Consider the following 22,901-nt stretch of genomic DNA (forward strand, 5'->3'; position numbering starts at 1 on the left):
GGCGTGGGCATCTTCTTCGACGCGGGCCGCCGTCACCGTCGAAGAAACCGCAACAACAGCCAGCAGCAGCGGCGGTGGTTTCGGCTCGGGCGGGTTTCCTGTCAGCGGGTTTCACGACGCTTGATTCGCAGAGAGGGTACGAAGGTGGCGAGCAAGAAGATTCGCGAGGCGATGAAGCTGCGCAGGCGGAAGAGCGGCGACGTCAGGAAGATTGAGATTGGCGACGACAGCAGCGAGGAAGACGAGGACAACGAGTACACGGAGGCGAGGAAGAAGACGTAGATGTACTGTGTCTAGGGTACCACCTAGATGTGGATTCTGTAAACCGTTGGGGGACGGCCAACGAGGCAGAAGGTTAGTGGGGGGCCGCGGTATGTGGGGGAGAATTGGAGAATCAAGCGCAGACGAGGTGTCGTGTGAGATGAGACGAGACGATTCCCATTGTGTGTGGCGGGCGAGTCTAGGCGTTCGGCACGTCGAGTCGGCAGAGGGGTGAACTGCATAAAGCAGTTAATTAATGACAAGTTCCATCCATTCCGTTGTGTCGCCTGTGTCGTGTTTCGCCCTTGTCTAGGTACATGTACCTTTGGAATTTGGTCATCATGGGATGGGAGTAAGCAACCCAAATCCCACATCAGGCTGTCATGAGTAAAAAGGCTGCTGACCAATTCACGTCGACGATGCGACCTGGTGGCTGGCATTTGCTGAGCTGCGCCGCGTGCTTTCGGCAACGGGCTGCCGGGCAGGGGGTGGGAAGGGAAGATGACTGACGAAGTTTGCTGACCCTTCCGGGCCTAAGGTGGCTATGGCAAGATGGGTACCAAAGGTGGTACGTACTGCGTTATCAGATCCGATGGTCGCAACTGCCCCGCAGTCCCGAGCCGGCGCTGGAAAGACCGACTCGCCCGACGAAGCTTCCCCGAACGAGTCAGCCCAGGGGTCCCTTTTTTTCCGCTCTTTCCAATTTTGTTCCTGTATTTAGACACCCACCCGCACGGCACTCGCTCGCTTGGCCGCGGTTGCCTGTTCCTTGCTCGACCCTCGACCTCGACCCTCACCCCTCCGCGACGCCTTTTTGCTAGTTGTCCAGAACACACGGACGCCATATCCATCACCATACGACACGCCAGGTACAAGGACACAAAAATGGTCTTCGCCTCCCTCGTCGCTGGCGCAAAGCGCCTCGCCCTCGGTACCGGCGGCGCGACGCCCATGCTCGACCTCTTCCCCAAAACGGACCCCGCCGTCGACGGTGACGAGTGCTCCCACGACTGCGAGAGCTGCCACATCAAGTACCCGCGCGGCTTCAAGATTGAGACGGAGGACGCCCTCTACGGCGTGCAGAAGGGCTTCAGCACCCACCTCCTCGTCGCCACCGGCAAGACAGACTGGGTTCGGGAGATTGAGGACGAGGAGGGCAGCGTTATGGAGGCCATTGGCAAGGCTGCGGCACCAAGTAACGGGGTATGCTTCCCTGCCTGACACATTCCTCCCCCGAACTCCTTCATTGTGAGCAGCGTCTTGAGCCCCATGCTAACGGCCCAGAAACTCATGCTCTCCGCGACAAACATGCCCACGCCCCACGGCACCAGCGACTACGACCACCCCACCACCGTCCTGCTGCTGCCCGCCTTCACCATCATCGAGAACGTCACGCCGGCCAACGTGCCCGCCCTGCTGACCGAGTTTGTCGAAAAGGCGCCCACCAACACGTCGCCCCTCGAACCCCTGACCCTGCCGCGCTCCCTGCCGGCGCCCGACAGCGCCGACGCCCAGGTCGCCGCCCTTGTCCGCCGCCCGAGCCCCCACAGCGCCCTCGTGCTGCTGTGCTCGCAGAAGACGCGCGACGCCCGCTGCGGCCAGTCAGCGCCCCTCATCCGCAAGGAGCTCGAGAGGCACCTGCGGCCCCTCGGCCTCGCGCGCGACCTCGACGACCAGAGGCCCGGCGGCGTCGGCATCTACTTCATCTCCCACGTCGGCGGCCACAAGTACAGCGCCAACGTCATCGTCTACCGCAAGCCTGACGCTTTCGGCCTCGATTCCGTCCAGCGGGCCACGGCTGGGGGTGACGTCAGGCCAAAGGCTGTCGCCGCCGCGACGAACGGCGCTGCCGAGACGGAAGAGGAGGAAGAGGGAGACGTTGGCGTCGGGCAGTGCATCTGGCTCGCGCGCATCATGCCCGAGGACTGCGAGAACCTTGTCAGGTATACGATTCTGCAGGGCAAGGTCGTCAAGCCGGAAACGCAGCTGCGGGGCGGCTTTGACCGTGGGAGGGGCGTCATGAGCTGGTGAGCGAGCTGCGAGCGTGTTGTGTGTTGCTGTTGCATGTTGTCTGAGGAGCGTCATCTGTCGGGGGGGATATATACCACAATGTAGATACATAAAGTAGAGCCACAGGGCAGGCAGTAGACGCATCATGGAGCTTTGGACATTCATCGACCTTGTCATCAAGAAACGCAACGGCCATCGTCTGTTGGCTCATCCTGAATGGTGACTGGTGCAAGAGAATGGTCTTGCCTGCGTTGCATCAGGTCTGCGATCGAGGCAGTCAGTGCGAAATGTACGGTCTGTATTTTCAATGTTGAACTCAAGAGATCCGAGAACTGCACGCTTTGTGGTTTGGTGAGGAATCGCGAACGCTCCCTGAGATCATTCTGGATGTTATGCAGAGATCCATCTTCACATGCACAGATGCATCGCTTCGAACTTCCCCCGGCGGCAATGTCCGTGGCAAGGCATCTGCAGCCTCAAGATGAGTCTGGAAAGGGCCTGCCTTTGTTGTTCGAGCTCGCGAGTTAAGAGGTGAGAGCCTTCAGCGGCTCCAAGAACGAGCCCGTAGTCAGGCCCTGGCCATAGAATAATTCTTCATCCCGCTCTCTATCAGGGCTGACTAGAAATCGTCATATTTAAGAGGCAGATGGAATGTGATTGAAGATTTGGTTTGGCATGAAGATAGGAGAGCATGAAGAGAAACATGCGGCTTGGCTGGGAAGGATTCATGAACAGGGGCCCTTGTTTTCGAATTGTAAGACACTCTGTACAATGCGCTTCTCATGCTTCGGCGGGACATGTATACAAGTGCCCCGCGCAGTGATGATCAGCACATCATCGTATTGGGAATACGCCGCCCTCGGAGCTGCTCTGGGGACGTTTCAACACAACTTGGACAATCTGTACGTCGTTCTTGGCTCCAAGCCCTCCGGCCCAAAGCCCACACCGACTAGGTCAGATGCGATGTAGACGCGAGACGCTGCCTGCAAAGCCCTCGGCGGGCTTCACATGCGTATTCGACCTATGCCTGGCCACGACGTCCGGCCGGAGCACCAATAACCCCAAGAAAATCCTACATACAGTCCGCAACCTCGTTGGATTTCGAAACCGTGCTACGACCCCAGACGCGGCTACATCTTGAGCATGGCGCAACGAGGTGCCACCCGGGGAGGCGTGCAGGTCCGCCGATGTTGCGGAGGAAAGCATCCAGCTTGGAATCTCCGCTGGACACGAGTAGTGTATTTGCGTACCCAGCTCTGACACTGTGACTCAAAGTTTGTGTTCCTGCTTGCTAGGCGACCCAGAGATATACTCAGGTATGACCATGGCCTTTCCCGTTCACCGCGCTCTAGCCCCTCGTTGGCGCCCCGGCGCGCGTCATGGCGGGGCCGCAGCGTGAAGTTCCTCGGCTCGCTCGTTGCGCCGACGGACCCGGCGCGCGTCGGGGCCGTGCCGATCACGGGGACGGAGACGTTAGACCGGTGCGATCCGGGCCGCGGCTGGGCTGGCCAGTGAGAAAGTTTAGGTTGATGGGGGGGGGGAGAGAAGCTCTGGACGTTGCTTCGACGAGGAGAGCCCGGTCAGGTTGTCATTAGGCCGTATGGTGAGTAAACGGTTGTGGACAGGAGGAGAGGTGTGATTTTGCGTCGAAAGTCTTCAGGTCTCCGTGTCATGCATAGAGTCGAGCGGAGTAGACTTCCGACTTGATGCAGTCATGGTGCTGGGGCTTCTCGTGGAATCATCGCTTTCGACATGTTGAAGCCTTTGGACCATTCCACGGGGATCTCTGGTGGTCTATTATAGCGTGGAATGTTCCAACATTTGATGAATGCTATGCTTGTAGAATTTTCTTTTCGCGAGGAAACTCTTGATGAACGATCCATGTTTGTGAAGCACGAGTGATGTCGATGAGGGTGGATGCTTGAAGCTCAGCCGGAACTATGCATCTGCCCAAGATGCCCCACCAGATTGCCCCACTGCCCACATAAGAGCACACAGTAAGGCGGGCACCTAAGGTAGGTAGGTATGTAGGTAGGTACAGTGGGGAGACTAAAAGAACGACGGATTTTTGTTGTGAGAAATACTGATTGAGCTTTCAAAATACTATGATAAAATAAATAAAATAGCTATCAGTAATCTGAATAAGAGACGCTATAGATTCAGTAAAGTTCTAGAAGTATTATAAAAATCATCATTTATAGTGATCTATAGAATAAGCAATAGAGGCTAGAAAACTATGTGTTTTTGTGTGGAAACGGAAATCCGTCGTTTTTTTTGTCGCATGACTGTACCTACCTAGAGGAGGCTACAAGCCCCTCCACAGACGGCGGGGAGCTCCAACCTCGACCTCAACCTCAACTTGAACGTCAGGCTTCCACCATCAACACCGCACACCACCCACCATGGCCCAGCCAAAACCCCCCTTCGTCTTCCCCCGCGAATACTCCTTCCCCCCCTTCTTCACCCGCCAGACAAACCTGACAACCCACCACGCCCAGCTCGAGAAGTGGTCCGCCCTCATCCTCGCCTACACGCAGCACCACCGCATCTTCAAGCTGACGCCCCCCTCGGCCGCCTCGTCCTCGACCGCCGCCGCCGCAGCAGACCCCAGCCTCTCGCCGACCGCCGCAGCGGCCCACAGCACGCACAATACGGACGACCTGTTCCACAACAAGGCGCTCAACCGCCGCCTCGCGCCCGCCGACGCGCGCGAGGTCCTCGACGCCATGCGCCGCGACGGCCGCGCCGAGACGGTCGCTCGGGACGGCGACGCCGTGTGGGTGTACTGGCGTACGCCCGAGGAGTGGGCCGCCCTCGTCGAGGCGTGGGTCGACGACACGGCGCAGAAGGGCGTGGTCGTGACGCTGTATGAGCTGACGGAGGGGGATACCTCCATCGGCACGGGTGCGTCCTTGTTTTTCTTCTTCCCCTGAGGTAGTGCCCTTTTGACAATACGTTGACGAGGCCTCGGGGAAACAGAATTCCACGGCATGGACCCTGATCTCCTGCTCAAGGCGCTGCAGGTCCTCGCCAAGCGGGGCAAGGCGCAGGTCTTTGGCCAGGACGACTCGCTCGGTGTCAAGTTCTTCTGAGGCGACAGGTCTGGGGGCGAGAAGAGAGAAACATGCAGAGCAAAACGGCCTTCAGAACGACGTGCTGAGAACGGCATGTTTAAACCGGTCTTCAGAACGGCGTACTGAAAACGACATGTTTAAAACGGTCTTCAGAACGGCGTACTGAAAACGACATGTTCAAAAACGACATGACACAATACGGACGTGAAAAAGACGACCGCGAAAAAGACGACCGCGAAAAAGACGACCCGCAAATCAGCCCAGGCCTCGTCCATCCCGGAGGGCTGCGCGCAGCCTGACATATCCCTACAAACACCTCGACGCCGAGTTCATGCACATGGCCACGTAATCCCACACCCATTCCCCTTCCCCCCTCCCTGTCCCCCTCATCCTTCCTGCAAGCAGACACATACCCAATCAATGCTTGAAAAAGTTGACGGCGAGATACTTCTCGTCAAACGAAACACGCTGCGTCATGGCCACGTCCAGCAGCCAGTCGGCCGCCACGATCCGCGGCTCCATGTGGCCCCGCTCCGCCATGGCCTCAAACTTGGGCCACAGCTTCTTCTCCTCGGCCGTGTCCGACGTGAGCAGGTACACCGGGTCGGGCGCCGCGCCGCCGTCCTCCTCGGCCGTCGTCGGCTTGATCGTCGTGCCGCTGCGCGCGTTGTACGTCAGGAACTGCGCCCCGTTGGCCTGCACGATGGGCTGGAAGCTCTCGGGCCCGTTGCGGATCCCCGACGTGCAGTAGATGGGCAGCCCGCGCAAGAGGTTGCCGTTGTTGGCGCGCGCGCGCGACACGGCCGTCTGCAGCGAGACGCCAAACTTGGCCTCGTTCTCCTCGTCCACGAGAATGTGGTCCTTGGGATCGGGCGCCGTGCCGTCCGTCAGCGCCGTCTCGATAAAGTCGGACGACAGGATGGTGACGCCCTTGGCGAGGGTGCGCAGGAACTTGACGGTGCGGACCATGAATGGCGCCGCCAGGTAGTCGCACGGTTGGTTCTCGGAGACGATGTGAATGCCGAGCTCCCGTAGTTTCCTCTGTTCCCAGATTCAGCATTCCCAATACAAAAGCACACATGTCCTCGAACCCCAGGTTTTCTCGCCCGGAAAAGACTCACCTTTTCGACGTCCTCCTTGTGCTTGTCGTTGAGCCATCGCGAGAAGCCCGTCAGCATGACCTTGATGACGCCGTCAGGCTTGGACGACCGCCGCCTCTTGGCCGCGCGCTTCTCCGCCACCTCGTCGTCCGCCTGCGCCGGGCTCGACGTCCGGGCCGCCTGGTCGCGATCGAGCATGTCGGCCGCGCGCTTGCCGCCCCACATGCCGTCCTTGCTCTTGCGATTCTTCTCCTTCTCGTACAGCGCAATGTCGGGCGCGATGCGCTGCAGGTTGCTCAGCGCCTTGCTCTTGGCGCTGCGGCCGCCGGTCGACCGCGCCGTCGGCGTCTCGTTCTCCTTGCCGCGCACGGGCATGTTCCGCGCGGGCGTAGCGAACGGCTCGTCCCCCGGCGGCGCCGACACGCCAAACTGCTTGCGCGTCTTCTCGGCGTACTCGTCCGCCTCGTCCTGCAGCACGTCAAAGTCGCGGTGCTCCTGGCGGCCGATGACGGCGCCCTCGGCGGGGCCGCTCTTGTAGGCGTTGTCCTGGGCGGCGTCCAAGATTTTGCGCTTCTTCGCGGCCCGCGGCGACGACTTGCGGACGGCCGCGCCGCCGGGGTAGAACTTATCGCGCAGCTGCGCCTCGTCGAAGAAGGTCTGGCCAATGATCTCGCCGAGGTTGGTGCGCGGCGGAAAGTGCGCGTACTTGCCGACGGTGACGGGCTGCTTTTCGCACTTGGCGTAGCTCTCCTCGATCCACAGGTGGTTGATCGTCTCGATGCCCCAGTCCTGGCGGCCTCGTACCTTCTCGGAGCTGTGCGGGCCGAGATGAGATGCGTGTTCTCCGTAATCATAGTATAGGTATACGTGGCGCCGCACGCCTTGATGAGATTCTCGAGGTAGATGAGGGACTCGCCGCCGTAGTTGGAGACGCAGATGCGCAGGTCCTGGAACCCGTCGATGCCGCCCCGGGGCACGGGGTAGTGCAGCAGGCGGCGCAGCGGCGACGTCCACTCGTTGCGCGAGATGAGGTGCATCAGCCACGCCAGGTTGCCGACGTCCTTGCCGAGCTGGGCGGCCTTGATGTAGTCTGGACCGTCGCGGTACTGGCAGATGTACATGTCGCAGTCCTCGACCTGGGCGACCATTTGGCCGCCACCCTGGGTGATGCGCGAGCGGCATATGGCGTGGGCCTTTTTGGTAATGTTGAGATCGCTCGAGATCATGACGGCCTTTCCTTGAAAGATGGTGGACGGCTCGACGTGTCCCTTGACGGGCGGGAAGCTTTCGGGGCTGGGATTCGCGTCGGTGGCGCCCTCGAGGTTCTTCGTCTCGGGGAAGCCAATGTCGTCGCTGGGGTCGGCGAGGAGGATCTCGGGATCCGGCAGGAGGTAGGGGGTTTCGTCGATGCGCTTGCCGAGCTTGAAGCAGTCCTCGAACCTGTGAACGTCATGAGCGTGATGCGTCGGGATCAGTGGGGCGTCGGGAAGAAGAGGGGGGGTAGGACGCCTTTCGGGGCAAAGAAGAGGAGTAGAGGGGGGGGGACGCCTCTTGCGAGAGGATTCTTTCCGTACCAGTGTGGCAGCACGATTTTGACCTTGAGCTTCTTCTGCAAGGCCATCTGGCACTTGGGGTGGTCCATGGTCAGGGCGCAAATGTGCGTCGTCAGGCGCGACACGTCGGGCGACTCCATGCCGCCGAGGGCCAGGGTGGCGCCGATGATGGTCTCCTTGTCAATGACGGGCAGGTCGGCGCACGACAGGGTGACCTGGGAGAAGATCATGCGGGGGTCGGGCGAGTGAGGGCGGACCTGGGCCTGCTTGCCGCGGTGCAGCGACGAGGAGATCCACTGGTGGGTGACGACGGGGATCATGTAGGCTTGGCTGTCGGTGAACTGCCTGAAATCGATCGTGTTGGAGATGATGTGGGTGACATCCTCCTCGATGCGGATGGAGCCATCGTCGGCCGGTTCCAGGACGGTGCCGCCATGCTTCTCGAGGATCTGGGTGAAGGAGCTGATCTGGGTCGGTGTGAGCAGCGAGCTCGGGACAAAGGCGAATGTGCATTCGCCAAAGAGGGGTGCCATCTTCGAGACGAGACACACAAGAAGGGGGACGATCGATGCCTGGGAGATTGCCAATGGCAGGACGTCGAGAGGTTGCGAGCGTGGTCAGGCCGTTGGGTCGCGATGCGGATGATGGGGGGGTGAAAGAAAAAAAAAAAACTGTCTCGGTGCATGCAGCAGGGTCAAGGAGTTTGAATTGCTGGCACGCTCGCAGGCTGGCTCGAGTCGAGGTTCTGACAGGGGACGGCATAGATTTGTTTAGGCGACGACGCGGTGGAAATGGGGCCTGGACCGTGTTCGTGCCAGCGGGGCGCGGCGCGACGCGAAGTCGAGGCGGGTGGTCACGTGGGCGATGGTGCACTTAAACTTCCCTGCAGGCGCCTGTGTGCTAGGTGGTCAGGTACCTTACCTTACCTAGGTACCTACCTTACCTACCTAGATACCTTAAGGTAGCCTTGCTCAGGTAGCCTGGTGTCTGGCAGCCTTTCCCTCTGCCTTGCCTTGCTGTGCCTGCGAGGTACGTCCCCAAGGTTCCTCCCAGGCGATCGGCCGCCCACGGACCAGAACTCTGGAAAATCGGACCACGCCTTCCCATTGACGCGTGTCCAGGGAAGCAGGCTGGACGGCTTCATCTGGTGTAGCACATGTACCTCTGCAGTATGGAATGATGACAGGAAGCTCATCATTTGAGAGCACGAAATCCAGAATCGATTGACATGCTGTATCACCACCTGAAGCCAGTGTCTAATACAAGATCACTCATCGCGTTGGGTCCCTCAAGCTGCATGCCATGCATCTACAATTCCGATCAAGCCAAGCGCCCACGATGCTCCAGTCCACCCACCAAGCTGTGCAGCACTTCCACGATCATTCGGATTCGCTCGTACTACAAAACTGAATTCCACTCAAAGCCTCGTGTCCGCACCCTTGACGTCTGCGCCACGCAGGCCCTGGACCCCGGCGCCCAAGCTTCTGCCTCCCCTCCGAAACCCTGAACCCGAATGCGAGCCTCAACTTTTGCCCACCCTCACGTTGACCGCCCTGACAGCATCGAGCCACCTCCGCTTGCCCTGCCGACTTGGCTCTTCCATTCTTTCGTCCCTTTGTGTTGAAGCGATTCCTTGTGATACCCCCGGATAGAGGAAAGAAATCCCCCCAGAAGAGGAAAGCAAAAGAGGCAGTGAACAATGGCTGCACCTTGGAGCAAGGCGCAGAGCCACGAGCAATTCTTCGTCCTCATCACAGGCGCAAACAGGTACGTTCCCTTTTGCGTCACGCCTGACAATCCCAAAGCTTCGACGCAACAAGCCCAACAGTGCTAACATGCCGACAGTGGCGTCGGGTTCGGTACGGCAGAGCGCATCATTGACGAATTCCTCGCCTCCCGCTCTCTATCCTCCCACCTCATCCTCATCCCCACGACCCGCGACCTGCGCAAGTCGCGGGAGACGGTCGAGTCCCTGCGAACCCACCTCCACAAGACGGCGACGACCTCGAAAGCCCTCGCCGCGCGCGCCGGCCCCTCCTACAAGCCGCAGGACACCATCGACCGCGTCCACCTGCTCAGCGTGCAGCTCGACCTGCTCGACCTGCGGAGCCCCTATGCCGTCGCCCGCCAGCTCGTGCACGGCACCGTCGGCGACCCCACCGACGCCCACAACACCCAGTACAAGGTGCCGCGCCTCGACGCCGTCATCCTGAACGCCGGCATCGGCGGCTTCAAGGGCGTCGACTGGTTCAAGCTGGCATGGCGCTTCCTCACCCGCGGCATCGTCTACATGTGCTGCTTCCCCGACTACAAGATTGCCATCCCGGGTCTCCTGGCGCCCCAAAAGCCGGCTCGCCCGGATGAGGTACGCAGCCCTTGATGTCCCTTCACCGAGATATGCGCTGACACATCCGTGCACAGCCCGCCCCTCCGCCCGTGGGCCAGGTCTTCTGCGCCAACGTCCTCGGCCACTACATCCTGACGCACGAGCTCATGCCGCTGCTGAGCCGCGACCCCGCCACCGACGACGGCCTCCCCGCCGGCCGCATCGCCTGGACGAGCAGCATCGAGCCCGTCAGCGACTCGCTCGACCTCGCCGACTTCCAGGGCATCCGGAGCGCGGACCCCTACGGCAGCTCGAAGCGCATCACCGACCTCCTCGCCCTGACCTGTCGGCTGCCGGCGGCGCAGCCGTACGCCGCGGGCTTCTTCCAGGTGTCCGCCGACGACTCTGCCTCGGAGCAGACGAAGACGAAGACAAAGACGAAGACGAGGCAGGGCCCGAAACCGACGGGAACGACGAGGACGCCGCCGTCCATGCTCGTCACCCACCCCGGCATCGTCCACAGCACCTTCTTCCCCGTGCCGGGCTTCCTCGTGTCCCTCTACTGGCTGGCGCTGCTGCTGGCGCGCTGGTGCGGCTCGCCCTGGTTCCCCGTCGACCGCTACCGCGGCGCCAAGGCGTCCGTGTGGGCCGTGCTGCAGGACGACGACGAGCTCGCCGAGCTCGACGCCTGCGCCATCAAGTGGGGGTCCGCCGCCGACGCCCGCGGCCGCACCTACGTCAAGAAGACCGAGGTCGAGGGCTGGGGCTGGGAGGGCCGCGTCGAGGACGACGACGCCCTGCGCAAGGACCCGGCCGTCGGCGTCCTGCGCAAGCTGCGTGGCCGCAGGCCCACGGCCGCCGTGCTGACGGCCGAGGCGCGCGACGAGTTTGAGGAGACGGGCGCGCGGTGCTGGCGCGAGATGGAGAGGCTGCGCGTCTTCTGGGAGGCGAGGCTCGGCGTGCGGGGGCCGGCGGCTGGGCTTGGCGCTGCTGATGGGCATGGTGTCGGCAGGTAACGGGTGGGGCATGGTGTCAGCAGGCGGGTGTGCCATGTACATGTCAGTGGGTGAATGAAGAGAAGGCTCTTCCAACTGATGACCTCTGGTAGAGCTACGGCACGCGGATGACGAAAATACGCAGAGTCAAAAGAAGGACGGCAGCAGCGAGCACACGGGGCATAACAGGGTATCGACTTGTATACTAGCTAATCAGATCACCAACCTCGTCATCTTCTCCCCCGGCTAGCCTGTCGGATTCAATCCACTCCTCCCAGAAGACCTCCCAAAACACATTCGCTCACGCCGACAACGCGGCCGTGTCCGATCGGACGCGCCGCAGGCTGACTTTATCAGCGCGGCCAAAGAGACCGAGGCACAACGGCAGCGGCGCGACGAGCAGGGCGACGACGGCCTGGAAGACGAGGGCCTTCTTCATGTGCAGGGGCGGGTCGGCGTCGGGGCCGGCCTGCAGGGCGTCGGAGATGAGGATGAAGCAGCCGCCGAGCAGCTGGCCGCCGGCCCAGGCGAGGACGCTCGTGACCTCGGGGCTGATGGGGTGGCTCATCTCGGAGAGGAGCTCGAGGGCGACGGGGACGAGGGCGAAGCTCGCGGCGCCGAGGAGCGAGAGGACGGCGTAGGGCCCGGCGACGGCGCGCGTCTCGGGCATCCAGACAAAGGCGAGGTAGGCTGTGGCGATGAGGGGCACGGCGCACTTGATGGACGGCAGGAAGGCCTTTGTGCGGTCGAGGATGGGCGACGTGATGGCGGCGACGACGAGGCCGACGACGATGAGGAGGGCGCCGCCGATGCCGGCCTCGTCGTCGGAGAGGCCGTAGGGGTTGAGCATCTGGTTGAGCAGCGACGAGCACGAGTTGAAGAAGCCGACGTAAAAGGCAAAGGGGATGAGCAGGAGCCAGAGCTCGAGGGAGCGCGAGGCGGTGCGCAGCGAGGCCACGAGGGGCAGCTTGGACGTCAGGGCCGAGGCCGAGGCCGGCGTCGGCGGTGCGGCGGGGATGAAGAAGGCGGGCAGCGCGCAGACGGAGGACTTTTGTGTGCTTTTGGTCAGCACGACTAGGCGCGCCAGATGCAGGAGAAGGGGAGATGCAGGAGAAGGGACTCACAATGATGGAGACGTAGAGCACGCCTTGGGACATCTGCGACGGCTTCTCGACCATGAAGGGCACCACGAGCTGACCGATGGCGGCTCCAAAGGGGTTCGCCAAGCTCATGAGAGCAGTGGCGCCGACGCGGCCACGGTTCGAAAACCACATGTCCGAGTACCGAGTCGGCGCCGCCAGGACAAAGGGCTGGGCGAGGCCGGTCAGGATCTGGCCAAACATGACGACGCCATAGGTGCCCCCTCTGCTCGAATGCGATCCGGCGTAGCGCACCCAGTTGCCGATAAGCACGAGGGCGGCGGCGACCATGATGGAGAGCTTGGGCCCCATGTGCAGGATCTTGATGGTCACGGGCGAAACGACGACAAAGGAGAAGAGGAATGCCGTCGAGAGCCAGTTGATCGACGTCTCGGTCACGTTGTAGTAGGTTGCGGCGCTCGAGGCGACAGGCGCAAAGGTGAGCCACTACCGTCACGAGGTGCGTCAGCCATTGATTGCTCTTGTATGGAGAAAATCCATCTTCCTGCAGGTGCGGCTCCCTTCTCATTCGTTGCCTTGTCAGGGGGAAACGGAGAGAAGAGAGCGACAAGGTGGTCTCGCCAAGCTGTCGGTTCGACTTGTCACACAGCCTTACGGCCAGCAGCGCAGCTGTAGGGCTGAGAGGTGTGGGTGTGGGAGTGGGTGGAATGGAACGACGACGACTTACATCCCAGCTCACAATAATGTTGAGCATTGTCAGCTGTGCGACGCCGAACCAGCGGCGGCGATAGGTGCGGTAGTCTGTGACCTGGCCGTCGGCGATGCTGTCGCGACCATCACGGTCGAGATGGAGGTCATCCTTGTGGACGGCGGATGATTGGGTGGCGCGCAGCTGGAGCTCGATGGTTTCGCTCTTGTCGGCAAGACTCAGCGAGTTGTCGCTGTGACGGCCTGGAGCGGCGGCCATCTTGTCGTCTGGCGTCGTGGAATTGTTGGTGGAAGAAGTCACGATGGCATTGTCGTCTGAGGTGGGTTGATGTTGGGGAGTGGACGAGAGGAGACCCATGGTGCCTGAGACGATGCGAAAGCGAAGCCCACTGTACTGGGTTTGGTCCAGGGGTGCCAAGGATACGCTGGGGGTGGATCTTTCAGGGACCTGCTAGGGTGTGTCCGTGCTGGATGGGTACCTGGTAGGCAGGTAGGTGGGTGGCAGGACCTGGGGAGGACCTAGGGAGGACCTAGGCAAGACCTAGGCAGGACCTAGGGAGGACCTAGGCAGATCCTAGCGAAGGGCCCGTTCGTAAGGCGTGACAAGCTTTGATGGGATCAAGGGGAGCAATGCGAGAGGAGGCCATCAAGCAGTGGCCTCACGCGACAGAGTTTGGGCGTTTGTCCGTAAAACTCCGAAACCGAAACACAAAAAGAGCAGAATTCTCAACCCAAACATGAAAAGGTGAATCGAAGAGAAAAGGGGGGGACATGGCGGGTAAATAAGACAAGGGAAATCTTGGATGATAAGCCCTCTCGCCTACCACCTACCTTGGTACCTACCTCACCTACCGACCTTCCTACATGTATCCGCGCCGCAAGACCTCACCTCGAACCGACCCTCCCTCCATCAACCCTGGTCCCCCCAGCTTCACCTGCAGCTTCAACCACTGCTACTACTCCTGTCGTTGGGCCCAGAGCCAGACCGTGTGCATCGCTGTGCACCATTCGACCCCCCTCACGCGCCCTATCGCCAACCCCCAAGGATGCGTCCCCCCCTCACAGCAATCCCAGCCGAGACCTGTCGCCAAGGTCAGAAGGGCCTAGCTCGTCGCTCGATTGGGACACACGGTCCGTCGACGTCGCATGGGCACGACGACAAGCCGCGGCATGGCGCTCCGTTCTGGGTCGACATGTGGAGAGCCGTTTTGCTGTCTCTGGATCTGCGGGGGAGAGACAAGGGGGGGTCATATGGCCTATCTCGTGCCTCGACCACCTGTGCGCCGCCCCACGGCTGTCGGCACATCGACTGACGTCCTTGGAACGGACGGTACTGATCGGCGGCGATGATCGTTGATAAGAGTCGAGAGCCGCACGAGCCGAGGGGGGAGCAAGAGGAGACGGGGTTGACGAGGCCTGCGTCGATTTGGTGTCTTTGAACGCTATCGTGATTGCGCCTGCAGAAAGTCACTCTCCTAAAAAAGCAGCCAACGTTCTGATGGCTGGACTGACAAACCGTTGGGCGGCAGAGCTATCTGCCGTGGCACATCCATGTCACCCTCTGCTTCTGAGGCCTCGAGGCCATGTCGTCTCGTTGCTCGGGAGGCAAGGTTATATGGAAAGCTACGTCGAGTCTGCATTGCTACAGACTTGCAACCGTCAACCTTCCATGGTGAAGGAGCTTTCATATCTGCGCTCGGGTTGATTGTTATGCCATGCGCGTGCCGCGCATATCATGACCGATCTCTCCATCATCATGACTCCGAACAGCCGACATATCACGCATCCTGGCGTATGCAACAGGCTTTCCAAATACTGATCACAGGTATTTTCAGTCTATTTGTGACACTATCCACTGTTCATTGAGATACTCCCAAAAGTTTCATCACATGGAAAAAGCAGGTTTGACGATCTAAAGCCAGCCAGCTCGTACTACACCAGACGGTGCTGATCAAATTATCAAGCATCAGACTGCCCCCCGACAAAGCTGCTCGCTGGCGGCCCGAGATAACTCGCCTGCAGCCCACCTGCATCCACCACAATCTTCTCCAAGTTCAGCTCGTTGCTCAAAGGACGGTAGCGTACGATATGAGGTCCAGAAAGGTCACCTGTCAGTGTGAATTCGTGCTGTCGGGTCCAGACCCCGTTCATCACGGCATCGGCCCAGCCCTTGGGCAGATCGCCTCGCCCAGGGCTATCCAGCAGCTGCACGCCCGTGTTCTCGGCGCCGTCAAACGCAATGTCATACTTGATAGGCGTGTCGGGGCGAACCTCGAGGACAGTGGTGAAGTACAGGGTCACGGACACAGTCTTGGGCTCCGAGAACAGGTAAATCGGATACTCGAGGTATGGTGCCGCCTCCGGGTTCGCCGTCAGCTGAAGTGTTACAGACCCACGCTCTACGCGGCCGAGCTTGGGAAGCTGGCGATACACCTTGACCAGAGACGCATCGAGGTGCGCAGCGCCGGCCTCGATCGAGACGGTGCCCGCGGCTTCGACGAACGCTTTCTGGCCATCCGGAACCCTGCGGCTGTCTACCGGCAGATGGAGTCGCTCAAAGTATCCGGCAACCGACCGCACGCTGATGGGGACCACGCCCCGGAAGTCTTTGGGCGCGGTATCCCAGTTGATCGTGACCTCGACCCGCGCATCCTGCTTATCGTCGGGCAGCAGTGTGCCGCTCGCCGGAGACGCCTGGATCCAAGACTCGCTGGGTTCAACAGTCCACTCAATCTTCTCGATGCCACGGGCGAAGATCTCAAAAAAGTAGCTCTGAGGCCCGTACGGGCTGAGCTTCGGCAGCGTGAAGCCCGGCACGAGGTTGCCTGTCGAAGGGTGTGTCCGGTCGCACTCTTCGTTTGCCAGCCCCGGCCGGACACCGCCGTGGCCCTGCACGGCTACGCCCACTTGGCCGGCGATGCGCGTCGATTTTCGTCGCGTCTGCACGTAGGAAAGCCCTGTGATCATGTCCCTTGTTGGGGCGTGCCATGTGGTGGGATCGTATCCATAGCGCGGCTGGCACATGATGTGGTTCCACTTGTCGCCGAACCACGGGTTGCCGTGATACTCATCTTCGAGGTCATAGTCTTCTTGGAACAAGTCCAAGACACGCTGGGCCAGAACATTGGTCGTGTTGCGTCTCTGCAGGCCGTAGAGCTGGTTCAGCGCTTGCGTCACGCGCAGCTCGGTGCAGATCCGGGATGCCTTGACGGGATGGAGGACGAGCTGATATGCGGCCGCTTTCTGAGCATCGGGCACCGCCTGGAAGATCTTCAGAGCCTGCGACTCCAGAGCCTTCCACCGCTGGACGATGGACTCTGCTTCTCGATTGTGCACGACCGAGAACGTGTCCGTGTCGATATGCTCGTGACGGCGCAGCCCGACGAGACGATCGTGTCCCGCGAGCACGTCTGCGATCTGCTGCGCATGGTCTGGCCCGAATTCTCTGAGTGCGTAGGTTGAAAAGTAGGATGGAATGGCGGAATGGTCCACCGAGTTGATGTTCCACGCCAACGACAGTGCAAAGCTGCTCGACGCTTCCATGGGCTTGATGTCGCCGACGTTGAACACCCAGACGCGGTCAATCCCGCTGGCATAAGCGGCCCTCAGTTGCTGTTGAACTTTGCCCTACAGATTGTCAATGCATGCCTCCCAAGCAAAGCGTATCACCAGCCGCACGAATCGACCCGGGGTCCGTCTTACCAAGGAAGTGCAGTGAAGCCACTTGTAGCTTCGTGGATGGCCCACGTACTCAAGATGATAGTAAAGCTATCGCGGCAAGTCAGATTCTGAAGCTCTGCCAGCCACACATGAAACTCAACTTACACCGGCGCCTCCGCTTCTCTTCCTCTCCTCCTCCGTCGGATACCTACGAACGTTGCCAAAGTTATCGTCGGCGAACAGCAGCGTCACGTCCTCCGGCACCTTCAGGCCCTTCTCGTACATCTGCAACGCCTCCTTGTACAAAGCCATCAGTTCTGTCGGACGGTTAGCGACGGCCCGACACCGCAGGCTCTTGCGCAAAGGCTTGACTCACGCGGCGTCCCGTCTGGCGTCCCGTGCACACGCTCGATCATCTCCCGCTGGCTGTCGAGGACATCCTGCAGCGTGCCCTGGGGATCCTCTGCGATCATCTTCTTGTCGCCCTCGCCGCGCATGCCCATCGTGATGACGGACTCATAGGGCTTGGCGCGCTCGATGCCCGTTTCAAAATGCTCGGCCACGGCCTGCTTGTTCGTCTCCCAGGACCACACGCCCTTGTTGGCGGTTCTCCACTCGGTCATGTCCCGCTGCATGGGCTCGTGGTGAGACGTCGACATGACGATGCCGTACGTGTCAGCGAGCGGCTGGTTCAGGGGGTCATCAGTGAAGAAGGAACTCCCGGGCCACGGGAAGCCGGACCACATTGCAGGCCAGAGAAAGTTGGCCTACGATGCATGCTCGTTAGTGACGGGGGATACGAGAAAATGAAGGACACGGAGCGTGGGGATCTCTACCTTCATGCGCAGCAGCAATTCGAACACTCGCTTGTAGAACTCTGAGCCGTAGTTCACGCCGTACTTGTCGTGCACCCAGGCGGTGAGGGCCGGCGCCTCATCGTTGATGAAGATTCCGCGGTACTTGACGCTTGGTTCGCCGTGGATGGTGGGCTCAGACACGGCATACACATGCGGGTGCTTCTTGATGGGAACATCGGCCCACCAGTACCATCTTTTCTACACGTTAGCCGGGAACAAGTTCTTTTCATTTGGTTCTTGCCAAGGCGAAAGAAGCAGAGCAAGAGGCCCTCTAGATTCCGGGTCCGCACATACGGTGACACGCCAGCCTGCTCGGTCAGGGTATAGCTCGCGAAAATGGCCCCGCGCTTATCGCTGCCGGCGAGGACAAAGACGCGCCTCGCAAAGGCCCACGGGCTGTCCTCGACGTGGGTCGAAAACGTCTCCCACCTGCCCTCGAGCGACCGAACCCGCCGCGCGCCCTCTCGGCCGAGCGCCCTGAGGAACGCGCACCTGGCGAGGCTGCCGACGAGGATGACGCCGTCCACGGGTCTCTGCCCTTCCGTCGTGGTCAGCAGCGCCGAGGGCTTGCCGGTGACGGATTCGAGATCGCGGGCGAGGTTCCGGATGGCGATCTGGGTTCCCTCGAACTCGTCCTTGTCGAACAGGACCGGGAGGCCGGCGAGGTCGAGGGCGCCGTGCGCGGCGTCGAAGCCGATGATGGGTGTCTCGAACATGGGCGCCTTGCAGGGAAAACTTGATGCACGAAAATGTAATAAATGCCACCCTGGATAGCGATCAACGAGAGTCGCTACAGCAAAGCAGGCAGCACAATCAGCAACCGATGCTTCGTGGCCACGGGAACCCGACCCTCGACAGGACCGAGGATGGTATACCCCGCACTCGTAAGACTTTACCCCGACGGCCGACTAGTTTGCACGGCCATGGCCCGTCCAAGTGGCCCTGAAGGAACACCGGTGGACACACGTTGTCTGGGTCGGGCGTCGCCGAGTGACGAGCTAAGGGCGCCTTCGTGGGCCGAGGCGTTGCCGATACCGGCCGGCGATTCTGTCGGCTTCGCCTTGCTTTGGCCGGGCTCCGGGGACCGCGTGCCCGACCGAGCAGCACCAGACGAGCGAACTAGCCGAACACGCATTTGCTCCGGTGCAGTGCGTCCTGTGCAACGAGCGCAGCAAGATCAATGGTGTTTATTTCTCCAATTTGCAATGGGGTAGGACAAACCCAGGAAAGTTGGCTTGCGTCAGACCATGGCGGTCACCAACCGGGTTATAAGGGCGTCTGCGCTTTGATAAAGCCTTACATGTCTGTGCAGTCAGGCGTGTAGGTCTCATCGGTACATTCGTAAAATGCAGACTCCGTGGGCTCATGGCGAATTGGTCAAGCCGATTGAGCCAGAAGATCATCTTCTTCGAGTCAACGCAAGGCGTTCTCGAGAAGCTTCAGAGCAGGATACTACGAGAATGCTAAGCCTTGGAGGCAATGCCAGAGAAGCTCGCCTGACAAAGTCGCGCCCGGCAAACCGAACGATGTCACGAAAATAACAAAAGCCATTAGGCTGACCGATTGCACATATCCACTGATTCTAGACGTCGAGCATAGACCCAGACACGTGGCATTGAAAGCAGCACTGCGTGTCCAGTTCTGGTCTGTTCCGCCAATATGAAGCAGCAGTCATTCTAGAGATACGCATCATCAGTGATCAGAACCGACATGAACTGCATAGCCGACAAGCTGTATCGGACACAGTGTCCGTCCAACAGACGAAGCAGGCAAAAGCAAATCACACGACCAAACCCGGTTGGGACATCCTCCTGCGAGAGATGGCCGCCTGGTCATCACTACGGACTCGGCATGGCTTGCAGCGTTTGGAGGCCGCGGCCTTGGCTGTTGAGTTCGTGTGTCAAGTGGGAACCAACTGAATAAAGAGGTTCCGGGCTGACGCTCGACCGTTCCGGGTACGTTACATCGACTTCGCGAGTGCAACAAGCACAACACACGTCTTTCGTTCGTTCTCCACGTCCAGAACACAGAATCGTAAGGCAGAGGAATCTATTCTCAGGCGACGCAGTCGTATTTTACACAAGACAACGGCATAACCACGCGACACGCGCCACGCAGCACGCTATACAGAGGGGGTTTGGAAGAAGCCGCCATCTCACTAGTTCCCGGTTCCCCAAAAGGTCGTAAGAGTTCGTTCGTGGGATGGTCAAGATATCATTCTTCCAGGAATCGAGGTGGGAGGGAAGAAAGGTCTTCAGACAGCCAGGCGGATGGGAGCGAGCTGTTTATTTGAGCTTAGACCACAGCTTGGGCGCAGCGCAGGCGGTAGCGCAGTGGGCGAGGTGGAAGACTACAGATCATGTCAGCGAACCAAAAAGAATTGACCCGTCGTCGTGGCAGGAGAGGAAGAACATACACTCCTCAACGCAGTCCTCCTTGGCACCGCCCTCCTCGTCCTGAGCGGCCGTGACGCGCGCGACGCAGTCGTCGTAGTGGTGCTTGGGGCCGGCGCACTGCTTGGACTCCACGCACTCTGCAATCCGGTCAGCGGTCTCCTCTTCTCGGGTCCGAAAGGGCATCGTGGCCGCAGCGCAGCTTGTGAGGGAAAGGGGAAAGCGTGCGGGCGTGAGAACCATACCTTCCTCGAGCTTCGTCTTGGGATCCTGGAGCTCCTCCTCCTCCTCCTCCTCCTCTTCCTCCTCCTCTTCCTCCTCAGCCTCGCCCTCCTCCGATTCGGCCTCGGCCTCGGGCTCCTCAGAAGCCTCCTCCTCCTTCGCAGGCTCCTGGTCCTTGGTGCTGGTCTCCTCGGTTGTCTCCTCGGTCTGCATGTGAAAAAAAGAGAAAACTCGGTCAGATTCGTCGTCTTCAATGCCCATCTCGCACAAGGGGACTCGGGGACGATGGTATTCGACAATGGATCCCGGGGCGGCGCCCGCAGGTCATACGATCGCCCCCTCCCCCCAATCTGCCCGGGGAATATTTTGCGCGCATACCTTCTCCTCAGCCGCGGGCGCCTCGGCCTCGACGGTGCTCCAGGGCGTGACCGCCTCGACGAGGTCGGTGAAAGCGTCCCAGATACCCATTTTCGATTGTGGTGGATTCGTGATGAGCAATTGGCGGTGGTCGGGCGTTGCGTGGTTCCGTCTCTTCGGGGGCGAGGAAATGGAAGAAGTCGGGGAGCTTTCTCGGTCGGCAGCAGGTGCAAAAGTGATCTTGAATTGAGGGGATTTGATTGGCCGGGCTGTTGATGCGTCATGACTAAGAGCACGTGACTGCACGAGTGGCCTGAGCAAGCAACGCCCAGACACATATTGACTACAATTGAATTGCCTGGGGCAGCTTTCTCACTATACCTACCATATCTAACGACTAAATGAAGAAGTCGACGTCCGCGCCCGCATTCGCAACGAGACAACTCACTTGTGCTGACCTCACAAGATTTCCTGAGGCATTGGCATACAGCTACGTGATAGGTGGCCGAGCTTGCGATATACAACACCTCGTGCTGAGTCAATTGCGTTCGGTACTATGTGAACTGAACCGCATCACGTCGCATCGAGTAAAGAAGGCTTCCTCCCTCGCTATGTCAGATCTGCCACCATAATGAAACTGGCCAACGGACGGAAAAAAAAAAGAATCAAGATGCAGTTTGTACCGGTGTGAATCCTCAAACCCAAAGACTCCAGTCGTAATTCCCATCGTGTCTCGTGCGCGATAATGCTCTTCAAATCAATGACAAGCCGCAACGAATCCCTACGAGTGATCAGCGCCGTCCCGTATGTGGCTCTCGAGCCGCATGCCAATCTGCTGGGCCTGGGCCTCGTCATAACCTGGTGGCGGCTCATTTGGTCGCTGGTTCTGGCTCGCTGAGCTGGCAGATCGTGGCGGTGAAGCAGGTAACGGGGCGCTCAGGTTGGGTGCGCCTGTTGTTCCCTCGGCTCGCGCCTCGTAAGCTGGCAGCGGCTCGTCAGGAATGTTGATCGTCTGACCGGTCTCCTGCTGTAGTCGCCTGACGTGCTCCATGCGCTCTTTGAGCTCTTCGAACCTCTGTCCAAACTCAGTGTGACCGCCCTCGCGGAAGCTGAGCTTCAGCTCAAGACGTGGAAGGTCCGGAGGAACGCCGCCTCCCGGGCTTGGCCGTACAATCGACGACCAGTACCATGCGCCGAAAAGGGGCGAACCAACATAGCTATCCTGACAGTCCAATATCCATGCTTGGAACGACTTGAACTCTTCGGTAGGTTTGGAAGGGATATAGATCACCTGGCAGAGACAGCAGATTAGCTCAACGTCATTTTTTTTTTCAAGGGTGGCCAGACTAGACTACGTACTCGTCTCGTAGTGATGTAAGCGGTGCCATCGGCGCTCTTGTGTGAAAATGGCGTTCGGCCCTGCTGGAGGGCCTTTGGAACACTTAATTCGAGGCTGATCTTATTCGTCCTATGCCTTATGCGTTCATTGTCGAGGGGAATAATGTTGCCATTGTCCCTGATCATGACCCAACTAGACTGGTGATTAGAATTCAAGCTGGCCTGCGCAAGTTCTCGTTCCCTCTGCACCCTCCGTGCAATGTGATATGCGTGCTGCTCTTGAAGATACTGGTCCGTCATGTTGAAGATGGTGTGGCCAACTCTGTGCTGAAGCAGCTTAGGCGGAGGAAGGACGGGCCCGTAGCGGGCTGGTCGACGGCGGGGTATCGCAAGATGCCGGAGGCTATGTCGGATGTCGAGACTCGAGCAACTTGGTGTGCAGTGAGAGGGGGGAAGACGGTAATGGTGAAGGACGAGAGCCGCGGTGGCGTCGGCGGCGACGGCGGCTGCGACGACTGCGACGACGACGACGACGACGACGACGACGGCGACGGCGACGGCGACAGCGGCAAGGAGGAAGCAGAGAGGGCAGGACAAATGGGAACAGGGGCGGCGGGTATGGCAGGGACGTACTTTATTGACATTTTGAAGGTGGAAGGTTCTGCGACAGAGCTTCCCCTAGCAGCTTGGTTGTAGCCAGCCGGGCCAGCCAACGAATCGAGCGGGCGGCAGGAGAAGGGCGCCAGTACACTGTGGACTGTGGATTGTGGGCAGCGAAGCTTCGGAGATCCCAGGTTATGCTAGTGGTGGGGTGGGGAACTGGCCGCAAGTTGCAAGGCCTGGTACTGGGTTCTGGATGCCGGCTGCTGGGTGCTGGGTGATGGGTGCTGGGCGTCGAAGCTGTGACCTGCCTTGACTTGTTTTGACTTGGGAGCGAGACGGGGGGA

The 22,901-nt window shown here is 60.0% G+C and overlaps 9 protein-coding genes across 9 annotated transcripts; 4 read left to right on the forward strand and 5 right to left on the reverse strand.

The window, feature by feature from the left end:
• Nucleotides 1-171: 171 nt before the first annotated feature.
• On the forward strand, nucleotides 172-533 carry VDAG_01541 (uncharacterized protein; the record flags this gene model as incomplete). Its single annotated transcript, XM_009650427.1, has 1 exon — nucleotides 172-533. One exon carries the CDS (start codon nucleotides 172-174, stop codon nucleotides 280-282), a length of 111 nt encoding a protein of 36 aa, XP_009648722.1. The 3' UTR covers nucleotides 283-533.
• Nucleotides 534-1,146: 613 nt separating this feature from the next.
• On the forward strand, nucleotides 1,147-2,292 carry VDAG_01542 (actin patches distal protein; the record flags this gene model as incomplete). Its single annotated transcript, XM_009650428.1, has 2 exons — nucleotides 1,147-1,464; nucleotides 1,546-2,292. The coding sequence occupies 2 exons, from the start codon at nucleotides 1,147-1,149 to the stop codon at nucleotides 2,290-2,292; spliced, it is 1,065 nt and encodes a 354-aa protein (XP_009648723.1).
• A 2,381-nt stretch (nucleotides 2,293-4,673) lies between these two features.
• Nucleotides 4,674-5,363, forward strand: VDAG_01543 (vacuolar protein-sorting-associated protein; the record flags this gene model as incomplete). Its single annotated transcript, XM_009650429.1, has 2 exons — nucleotides 4,674-5,175; nucleotides 5,236-5,363. 2 exons carry the CDS (start codon nucleotides 4,674-4,676, stop codon nucleotides 5,361-5,363), a joined length of 630 nt encoding a protein of 209 aa, XP_009648724.1.
• A 399-nt stretch (nucleotides 5,364-5,762) lies between these two features.
• VDAG_01544 (BRCT domain-containing protein) lies at nucleotides 5,763-8,531 on the reverse strand (the record flags this gene model as incomplete). Its single annotated transcript, XM_009650430.1, has 4 exons — nucleotides 5,763-6,386; nucleotides 6,467-7,259; nucleotides 7,313-7,885; nucleotides 8,020-8,531. The coding sequence occupies 4 exons, from the start codon at nucleotides 8,529-8,531 to the stop codon at nucleotides 5,763-5,765; spliced, it is 2,502 nt and encodes an 833-aa protein (XP_009648725.1).
• Nucleotides 8,532-9,697: 1,166 nt separating this feature from the next.
• VDAG_01545 (3-ketosteroid reductase) lies at nucleotides 9,698-11,340 on the forward strand (the record flags this gene model as incomplete). Its single annotated transcript, XM_009650431.1, has 3 exons — nucleotides 9,698-9,765; nucleotides 9,844-10,363; nucleotides 10,420-11,340. 3 exons carry the CDS (start codon nucleotides 9,698-9,700, stop codon nucleotides 11,338-11,340), a joined length of 1,509 nt encoding a protein of 502 aa, XP_009648726.1.
• A 280-nt stretch (nucleotides 11,341-11,620) lies between these two features.
• Nucleotides 11,621-13,485, reverse strand: VDAG_01546 (major facilitator superfamily domain-containing protein; the record flags this gene model as incomplete). The annotated part of the gene is made up of 3 exons (XM_009650432.1): nucleotides 11,621-12,367; nucleotides 12,444-12,905; nucleotides 13,147-13,485. The coding sequence occupies 3 exons, from the start codon at nucleotides 13,483-13,485 to the stop codon at nucleotides 11,621-11,623; spliced, it is 1,548 nt and encodes a 515-aa protein (XP_009648727.1).
• Nucleotides 13,486-15,086: 1,601 nt separating this feature from the next.
• On the reverse strand, nucleotides 15,087-18,360 carry VDAG_01547 (uncharacterized protein; the record flags this gene model as incomplete). Its single annotated transcript, XM_009650433.1, has 6 exons — nucleotides 15,087-16,754; nucleotides 16,830-16,895; nucleotides 16,953-17,104; nucleotides 17,164-17,554; nucleotides 17,624-17,837; nucleotides 17,939-18,360. The coding sequence occupies 6 exons, from the start codon at nucleotides 18,358-18,360 to the stop codon at nucleotides 15,087-15,089; spliced, it is 2,913 nt and encodes a 970-aa protein (XP_009648728.1).
• Nucleotides 18,361-19,929: 1,569 nt separating this feature from the next.
• On the reverse strand, nucleotides 19,930-20,727 carry VDAG_01548 (ubiquinol-cytochrome c reductase complex subunit; the record flags this gene model as incomplete). Its single annotated transcript, XM_009650434.1, has 4 exons — nucleotides 19,930-19,994; nucleotides 20,061-20,177; nucleotides 20,283-20,466; nucleotides 20,638-20,727. 4 exons carry the CDS (start codon nucleotides 20,725-20,727, stop codon nucleotides 19,930-19,932), a joined length of 456 nt encoding a protein of 151 aa, XP_009648729.1.
• Nucleotides 20,728-21,397: 670 nt separating this feature from the next.
• VDAG_01549 (uncharacterized protein) lies at nucleotides 21,398-22,254 on the reverse strand (the record flags this gene model as incomplete). Its single annotated transcript, XM_009650435.1, has 2 exons — nucleotides 21,398-21,907; nucleotides 21,976-22,254. The coding sequence occupies 2 exons, from the start codon at nucleotides 22,252-22,254 to the stop codon at nucleotides 21,398-21,400; spliced, it is 789 nt and encodes a 262-aa protein (XP_009648730.1).
• Between the last annotated feature and the right edge of the window lie 647 nt (nucleotides 22,255-22,901).

Source organism: Verticillium dahliae, genomic scaffold (genome assembly GCF_000150675.1).
Source record: "Verticillium dahliae VdLs.17 supercont1.2 genomic scaffold, whole genome shotgun sequence".
Classification (NCBI taxonomy): domain Eukaryota; kingdom Fungi; phylum Ascomycota; class Sordariomycetes; order Glomerellales; family Plectosphaerellaceae; genus Verticillium; species Verticillium dahliae.